Below are 9,812 nucleotides of genomic sequence, written 5' to 3' on the forward strand. Positions count from 1 at the left end.
GAAAAAGTAAGCATAGAGGGGTAATTAAAATCACGTTTAGTTAAGGTGTACGCTCATTAAAAAGTGTCAAGTTCTGGGGAGGGGGGTCTTTACCTATTCTACCTAGAAAGAAATGAAAGTGAAAGAGTTAAATAAAATTGGAAAAAGGAGAGAAAAATTAAATTAGATGGTATCTGACGCAAATCTGATGTGGCATCTGATGTGGCGGCGTGTGTAATACACCACCAGCCTCAAGATTCGTGGAGCATTCTCGGGGTGATACTAATTCCACTTTGAATAAGAATAAGGGAGTAAAAAAGACACCTGTAAATAATGTGTAATTGAGTTTTTAGGACAAGTTTAGGGTAACTTATGTATTTTTCCTAATAGTTACTCAAGAGTATCTACATCAATACATAATATTTGATGTAATACGTAATAGAGAAATGACTGATTTGGCATAAGGACCTTCGTATTTTGAGTAATTATTTTTTTTTAAATATTTTATTTAAATTTTGAGGTTAAAAATTCTAATGAAAATGCTTTCCGGAAGTTTGTAAGGACCTTCGTAATTTGAGGTTAACCATTTATTTTCTTAACTGAAATAACTACCATGAGAGATCTAACAGACAATAGCTTAACTTCTTTTTTCCTTTACAATTTATAAGCACCCCCAAAACCTCAATTCACAAATATATATATCATCAAATCACCATTGATGATGGCAGCTAAGGCCAGGATTTCTGCAGCTATTTTACTAGTTTGCATTATCCTTCCTTTGCTAGCCTCAGCATTTCTTGATCATCTTCCTGAAGTTCTAGAACATGATTCTAGAAATAAAGATGTAACAATCCGTGGTGATAATAGTATTGTTCGTGCCAACGACAATGACTTCACTCTTCCTCGCTCACATGACAAAAAGAATGAAAGATCCTTAAGAGAAAAGAAGCATAAGAAGAAGAAGAAGAACAAGAAGGGAAAGAAATCACATAAAGATAAAACTTTCGATTTTGACCACTTATTTGGAGGAAACCAACAAGAAGGAGATGAATTTTCTCCTTATTTGCAACCATTTGATGTGCCTCAAACAACAGAAGAACAAGAACCGGCAGAGAATTATGATGGATTACGTGAGGGATTTTACCAGAAAACGTGTCCTCAAACAGAGAATATTATAAGAAATGGCCTAATCAGGGCCTTTCAGAATGACTCTACCATTGCTGCTGCATTTCCTCGCCTTCTCTTGCATGATTGCTTTGTCAATGTAAGTCCTCGCCCACACTTTCCAAATTGCAAGTTCTACAATATTGATGCTTTTTATTCGGTCATTTAATAAAGCAAAGGTAAAAGATAACCTTTTAACTGTTCCTTGCTACAATTGTCTCCTACTTTCCCTTTGACCTTAATGGAGCTTTAATCTGAAGTATTAAGAACTGTAATTTTAGCTATAGTAAAAAAAACAATAGAGCATCAAATTTGGATCTTTTTTCCTAAATATTTTGACACATGAAATCCACCTCATTCATCCCGGAGTTTTGGCGAAGTTTAAGGGAAAATAAGAGATGATTTGCTAATGATAAAAGTATGAACGACTTCAAAGCAAAATGGATGGTAAAATTGAGATATTTCGTACAGTAGACGAATAAATTCTCTTTTTAATAAATTACGCATATGATAAACCAATAATATTCTTGGGACCTTCAATATTTTATCTAGATTCCACCATTTCTTCTTAAATCAAGTTCATGTATAATAACTCATACAATCTTCAATTCCGGTGGTAATTGCAACATATTAGTCTAACCAAAATCATGAATTTGATGTACAGGGATGTGATGGGTCGATATTACTAGATACAACACCCAGTGGTGCAAGAGTGGAGAAGTTAGCGGGCACAAATGGTGCTACAGTCAAGGGATTTGAACTCATAGACGAGATCAAAGCCGAGCTCGAGAGACAATGCCCTGGCATTGTCTCCTGCTCTGATATTTTGGTATACTTGTCGCGCGATGCCTTTGTTTTATCAGGCCTCCCCAATTACAACGTGCTCGCTGGTCGACGCGATGGCATGGAATCCAATGAAGCAAACGTTGTCGGAAACCTACCACTTCCTGGTGACACAGTGGATCAAATGATTGATCTTTTTCAAAAGAAAGGCCTAAATTCGGAAGATTTAGTTGTCCTAATTGGTGCACATTCAATTGGAGTAGCCCATTGTTTCAACTTCCTTTACAGATTGGACGAACCAGAGAAGGCACAAATGTTAGATCCTAGGCTTGCTGGAGTCATGAGATTTATGTGTGCTAACCAAATGAATACCTTACCTTTTGATCCCACAACACAGTACAAGATGGATTCTATTTTCTACAAACAATTAATGATGAAGAAAGGGTTGATTGAGTCGGATCAGATATTGGCTCAAGATATTAGAACGAGGGGCTTTGTGCAAAAGTTTGGTGATGATGAAATGGGATGGTTTGATAAGTTTGGTAAGGCTATGAATAAATTGGGAGCAATTGAAGTGCTTACTGGAAACCAAGGCCAGATCAGGAGACAGTGTAGAGCTGTTAACTGAAAATTGGATTAGTTTCTCATATTTTTTTCCCCTTTTCTTAAAAGAGCTTATAAAGCCAGCCAAAAGGTGTAAGAATTTGCTCATTTCAAGCAGCATCCTAGACAAATTAAAGCCTTGTTGACAAGAAATAACAAAATTTTACTTTCCCATATCATCTTTAGGAATTTACATATAATTACTTCCAACAATTAGGCAGGGAAATTGATGATTTTCCCAACTGCTGGCATGTGTATTTATAGTGTATGGACGATAACTATATTTGAAGTTGTTCGAGCAAACAAAATCATACATTCTGAGATGTTAAAGAATGTGCATGACATGTATGGTTTCAACAATATAAAGTTATTACACTATTTAGTATAGAAATTTATAGAATACAATAATTTGACGACACATTCGCACGAAACATGGGTTGTTGACTAGTATTTACACGATACCAAAATAAAATTAAAGCAGCATGAGGAGGAGATTGTGGTCGTGAAATAGTTGTGGGGTCCTAACCAGTAGACTCCAGGAGTTTGGACAGCGTAAACTATGGCTGTCCGATGGGACGGGGAGGGACAAAATTATCGGGACGGGACAGACTTTGACCGGAACGGTGACGAAACGAGCCTTAAACGAGACGACCCGGTAGGCCCATCCCATCCCACTTATAAACGAAATGGGACGGGACGAGATGGGATGGAGTGTGGGCCCTAAGTAGGCCTTTTTTAAAAATATTATTTAAATATTTAAGCATTAAATTTGGCAACAACTATTTTTTTTATAGATAGCAACGGTTATTTTTTTAAAGTTGACAATGACTAAGTTTTTAAAGTTTGCAACGATTATGTTTTTGACTTTTTTAATAAACTTAAAACTTAATAAATTATAAAGAAACTAAGTAAAGAATTATAAAATAGTAAAATGAAAGACTTGTAACGAAATATTTTAGTAATTATAATAGACTTGTAATTTATTTAATATAATCTCAAGTTATAAAGTAACTAAGTAAGACAGTTCATAAAACAATTACAAGGCTAAAGCCTTTTATTTTATTAATACAAGTTTCAAATTTCACATACAAATACAAGTCTTTTGAAGAGCACCTAATCTACGCAGCCACCTTCTAGGAAGGGTTTTGTTTGAACTAGGCTTGTTAGTAGCTATTTGCAAATTATCATACTAATATTTCTATATAGTTTCGTTGTAACTCATCTATAATTTTTGTGGGACATTGTTCTGGAATTAACAATGTTGCTTGATGTTCCATGAGTTACATGCCGCTATCGCTCCCAGTGCAAAGTATCTCATTGTATTTTTCTTCTTCCCTAGTGGTTAATTTTTTAAAACCAAGATTTCTTCGTTTTAAATTAATCCAATTTCTAAATAAGACGAAAATCTCTAGGATGTCTTCCACTAATGAATGTCTATGATCTATGATTTGAAATTTTGTCTCGCTAAAAGTACTCTCTGATGCTACTGATGATGCTTAAATAGTCAGTATATCTCGGGCTATTATTGAAAGTGTTGGAAATATCTTGCCATGCTCCCCCCACCATGCCAAAAGTTGTTCGTTGCCTTCTTCGTATTTAATACAATCCAATCTTTGATTAGGATAAGAATCAAGTTCATCATCAATAGAGGAATCAACACCTATTATATCCTCCATACATTCCCATAGAACTTCTACTCTAGCCTTGGAAGTAGTAGGAGCATTTTCACCACCTGCTAGTTGCCATAGATTTATAACTATCAAACATTAACCTAGCATAAAAATATATGCTAGGTTGGCAGTCTTCGAGAGATAGCTGTTCATTTTCTTGAATTTCTAAATTCTCATAAATTTTACGAACAAATCCCTTTGCTCCTCTTAATTTTAAAGTATAAATTCTCATTAACTTTATGAACAAGTTCCTTTGCGCCTCTTAATTTTAAAGATTGGTTAAGTATAATAGAAATTAAATAAACTTAGGGAATATGAAAAATACTTTTTAAATTTTACAACTATTTCATTAACGGTCGGTGCATAGTTTAGATTTGTTTTATACTTATTAAATATAATAAAAATTCCATAAATATACCATAATATATTTATGTAACAGTAGGATAATATATACCAGAAAATTATTTTGTAGCATAATAAAAATTTTCTAAATATTTAGTAAGTTCTTTGATCTCATCCCAATCAGACTCAACAATTTGATAAGCGGGGTTACCATTATGCATATTAAATATCATTTGTATATGCAAACGATAATCATAAGTAAATTTAAGCATTTCATAAGTAGAATTCCACCTAGTACAAACATCTTTTGGAATATTTCTATATGGAAGGTCAGCATATGCACATTGTTCTTTAAACTCACGAATTTTACTCGCTTTATTAGCACGAAAAATATAACCGCAAGCATGTTATACTTTACCACAAGCATAAAAAAATAAATTAATACCATCTTTTACAACCAAGTTAAAAATATGGCATGCACATCTAATATGAAAAATTGATGGATTAATTGGACAAAGTCTAGCTTTTAAGCTAGTTGTTGCAGTGGTGTTAGCAGACGCATCATCTAATGTGATAGTTAAAACTTTATCAATGAGCCCATAAAATTCAAGTATTTGTAGAACAGTAGTTGTAATATATGCTCCAGTGTGTTTCGAATCAACAAATTTATAACCAATAATATGTTTTTGCATGTTCCAGTGATGATCAACCCAATGAGATGTAATATTTAAATAATCATTACCATTAGGACTACGACCTACATCAGATGTGATACTTTATAGTCTAAGTAAAAAAAATACACAATGAATGTACTGAAGATATTCAGTTTGATATAGAAAAACATCATTTATGATTGTGGTATTAGGAAAATCTTGAAAAGAGGGATTATAAGTTTCTTGTATATAATGCACAAAAGTAGGGTGAGAAGAAAAAATAAAAGGTAAGCCACAGACATCGACCATTGTTGTTAAATTTTCACGATCTCGGACTTTGTTATAGGGACATAGTATAGTGCCAAAGTAGGGTGAAACTGTTGTTGAAAAAAGTTAGAACCCCATTGTGAGCACCTAAATTTTGACCATGCTTGAATTTTTTCTTACTCATCTCACCAATACCTCACTTTTCACTCCATCATTCCCGCTCTCATTTTCCCCCACGCGTGTTCCCACTCCACTTTTCCACTCATCCCCACTCATGTACACAGATGGGAAACTCCTCGGTTTTATATTCAGTCGGAGAGGCATCGAATTAGATCCACCTAAGACAAAGTCAATTCGAGATCTGCCACCCCCAAAAAAAAAACTAAAGTCATGAGTTTGCCCAGGAGATTGAACTATATCAGTAGGTTCATTGCTCAGCTCACAAACACGTGTGAGCCCATATTTAAGTTGTTGAAAAAGGCTGTTGTTATCAAGTGGACAGACAATTGCCAAAAAACTTTTGACAAGATCAAAGATTATCTGTCAAAACCCCCTGTACCGGTCCCACCTGAACCTGGTAGACCTTTGTTTTTATATCTATCAGTGATGGATAATTTCTTTGGATGCGTTTTGGGGCAATATGATGCGATAGGCAAAAAGGAACAAGCAATCTATTATTTGAGCAAGAAGTTCACCAATTACAAGGTTAAGTACACCCTTTTAGAAAGGACATGTTGTGCCTTGACTTGGATCGCTCAGAAGCTGAGGCATTATCTTTTGGCCTACACTACTTACCTCATATCCAGAATGGATCCTTTGAAGTACATCTTCCAAAAGCCAATGCCCACTGGCAGGCTGGCAAAATGGAAAATCCTGCTCACAGAGTTCGACATCGTCTATGTCACTCACACCGCAATGAAAGCACAGGCTTTGGCAGATCATTTGGCAGAGAATCCAGTTAATGATGATTACAAGCCACTTAGCACACACTTCCCAGATGAAGAGGTCAACTCAATAGAGGAAGTAGTTCCGGATGACAACCATGTATGGAAAATGTATTTTGATGGTGCTGTCAATATCAAAAGAGTTGGGATCGGGGCAATCCTCGTCTCACCTATTGGACAACATTACCCTGCAACGGCCCGACTTCGGTTCTTTTGTACCAATAATATGGCAGAATACGAAGCTTGTATCATGGGTTTGAAAATGGCCCTCGATCTGGATGTGCATGAACTATTGGTTATGGGAGATTCCGACTTGCTTATCCGGTAAGCCCAAGGTGAATGGGAGACTCGAGACATCAAGCTTATTCCATACAGACAATGTGTACAAGACCTAAGCAAAAGATTCAAATCCATCGAATTCAGGTACATTCCTAGGTTTCATAACGAGCTAGCCGATACCTTGGCTACTTTAGCCTCGATGCTCCCTTATCCAGGCAACACCCATATTGATCCATTACAAATCCAAGTTCAGAATCAACACGGTTACTGCAATACTATTGAGATAGAACCAGACGGTGAACCATGGTATTATGACATAAAAAGATTCCTGAAAATAAGGGAATATCTGGAGCATGCCAAGGGAGATAAAAAAAGAACTATAAGGCGGATCGCTGGCGATTTCTTCCTGAATGGGAAAATTTTGTACAAAAAGACCCCAGATTTGAACTTGTTCAGATGCATAAATGCTTCAGAAGCTGAGAGGATCATAGTTTAAGTGCATTCTGGGGTATGCAGACCTCACATGAATGTATATGTTTTGGCGAAAAAGATTCTGCGGGCAGGGTTTTATTGGCTTACTATGGAGCGAGATTGCTTTAATTTTGTTCGCAAGTGTCACCAATTCCAGATTCATGGTGGCCTAATTCACTCGCCTCCTTTGGAGTTGCATCCCATGTCCTCTCCTTGGCCTTTCATTGCTTGGGGAATGGATGTTATTGGGCCAATCGAGCCAAAGGCTTCAAATGGACATAGATTTATTTTGGTTGCAATTGATTAGTTCATCAAGTGGGTGGAGGCCGTCACTTTCAAAGCAGTCACTAAGAAAGCAGTGGTAGACTTTGTTCATTCCAACATCATCTGTTGTTTTAGTATTCCAAAGACCATTATCACTGACAATGCAGCCAATCTAAATAGTCATTTGATGAAGGAGGTATGCGAACAATGTAAAATTGTGCATCGACATTCTACCCCTTACCGGCCTAAAGCCAATGGACCCGTTGAAGCGGCAAAAAAGAACATCAAGAAGATCCTTATAAAGATGATCCAAGGTTCCCGACAATGGTGCAACTCCTTATCTGCTGGTATATGGGATGGTGCAACTCCTTATCTGCTGGTACATGGGATGGAGACTGTAATACCGGCTGAAGTCGAAATTACCTCTCTCCAGATCATTGTGGAATTAGAGATTGAAGATACAGAATGGGTAAATACACGATTAGAACATTTAATGCTGATTGATGCAAAACGGCTAGTAGCAGTATGTTTTGGCCAATTATACCAGCAAAGAATGACACATGCTTACAACAAGAAAGTGCGTCCGAGGCACTTTGATGTAGGCCAACTCATTTTGAAACGCATCCTTCCACACCAGGTAGAAGCTAAAGGAAAGTTCGCCCCGAACTGGCAACTACCCTACATCATCAAGAAAGTATTACCAAAAGGGGCCTTGCACTTGGTAGATGAAGAAGGACGGGTACCAGACATGACTATTAACGTAGATGCAGTCAAAAGATATTATGTCTGATATATATCTACTACGGAACTTTCAAGCATGATTTTCTCATATCGAGTGATGAAGGCGATCATTGCTCACCACCCCAAATAAGTGTCACCATTTTGTTAACCCTTTTAAGCCATATTTGTTTTCTTGGTTTTCCCTCCTTTTGGAACACGTGTAAAAAAAACAATATTCTGAGACATTGAACTACGTTCGACTTGATTCCGAAAGGATACGTAGGTAGCCTCTCCCTGGGGTTCAGTCACACCAAAACAAAAATTCACATTTCCCAAAAGTGAAAACTGGGAAAAATATTCCAATGGTTCGACGATGGTTTCGCCTGAAAGGTCCCAAAGTTGTAATTTAATCCAAATTCTTTTTACCCAAATCCTTTTCAAGTCCTTCCGATCAATCAATGAGAATGTTCAAGAATTGGAGGATACAGTCATTTGGATCTGATGCAACAAAAATGAGAGAAATAAAATGAGATAGTCTTATTGGTGAAATCCCTCATGGGCGCCATAGGGTGATGGCGAACAGAGAAAATGAAAATAAGAGTCTTACAGTGAAAACCCAGATGGGCACCATTAGGCGATGGTGAGTAGAGAAATGAGAGAGGTTAGTTAGAGAAAACCCGCAAAGGGCGCTACTAGCCGAATGAGGGTCTTTGATGCTCCGACATGAGCACAACCAAGACAGTTTCAAGATGAATATTTGCGGCAAATTTTGAGAATTAGATAGCTCAGACGAATCAAGCGTCCATTCCAAAATGCATGTCATGATTCGTTAAAGTCGGCACATACCTCCAGATAAGTCCCCCTATCCTCCTCCCCCAAAATGGGCACCTTTTGTTTAGACACAATTTCTTTTTTCACTTTCAATTGCTTTTATATTTTAACCCATAATTTTTCTTTGAGTCCTTTTTCGGTCTAATCTTGCATCAAAGCAAAGAAAAGAAATGGCTGCAAAACTGACTATAGTTTCCTTGTAATACCAAGCATAATTTGGGGCATATACGGCATTGATGAAGGCACAAATCCATCTGTGATCTCTTTTGATAAGAAAAACAAAGCGTCTCAAAGAAACTGAAAAGTTTGCCTAAGCAAGACTTGCTATGGGAAAACTTTACAAGCACTACAGACACGAGCTGTTGCAATGTGCAAGACAACTAAGTTTTATTTTAAAGGAAATTTGCCTTGCCCTAAGGACAAGGGTTAACAGTACCATGGACATCCGGATATGAAACAGTCGGGGGCAACATCGAAGAGCCAAGGTATCTAGGAAGCCATGCAGAGTATCCAAGCATCTCAGTACCATACTGGCAGAATCAGTCCTTCTACAGCAGTGGCCGTGACTTCAAGCTACTTAGGGCATTAAGGCCGCAAACCAACTACCACTTTGAAAACTCACAGTTTTATTTTTCTTTGTTTGAAACAGGAACAAAGCGGTGCAGAATGGCGATTCTTAAAGGACGAATATCACCAAAGGTAAGTCCCTCAAAATCTTCATTTTATTTTATTTTCAGCATGCATCACTACTGTCCATACCTCTCATTTTCGTAGCTTAACCCAGATAGAACTTTTTCGCCTAAGGGGATCCAGCTCATATTTCTGGCTAGAAATACTTTTTG

General features: G+C 37.0%; 1 protein-coding gene across 1 annotated transcript; it reads left to right on the forward strand.

Moving 5' to 3' along the window:
• Window positions 1–661: 661 nt before the first annotated feature.
• On the forward strand, window positions 662–2,705 carry LOC107829870 (peroxidase 57-like). Its single transcript, XM_016657335.2, has 2 exons — window positions 662–1,243; window positions 1,808–2,705. Exons 1-2 carry the CDS (start codon window positions 698–700, stop codon window positions 2,552–2,554), a joined length of 1,293 nt encoding a protein of 430 aa, XP_016512821.1. The 5' UTR covers window positions 662–697; the 3' UTR covers window positions 2,555–2,705.
• The last annotated feature ends 7,107 nt before the right edge of the window (window positions 2,706–9,812 follow it).

The sequence above is a fragment of the Nicotiana tabacum genome, chromosome 9 (assembly GCF_000715075.1).
Source record: "Nicotiana tabacum cultivar K326 chromosome 9, ASM71507v2, whole genome shotgun sequence".
Classification (NCBI taxonomy): domain Eukaryota; kingdom Viridiplantae; phylum Streptophyta; class Magnoliopsida; order Solanales; family Solanaceae; genus Nicotiana; species Nicotiana tabacum.

Excerpts from the sequence above, each read along its gene's own strand:
- LOC107829870 (XM_016657335.2), top strand. The coding sequence starts at position 698 with ATGATGGCAGCTAAGGCCAGGATTTCTGCAGCTATTTTACTAGTTTGC. Across the intron at positions 1,244-1,807 it reads TGCATGATTGCTTTGTCAAT|GGATGTGATGGGTCGATATT; the intron begins GTAAGTCCTCGC and ends TTTGATGTACAG.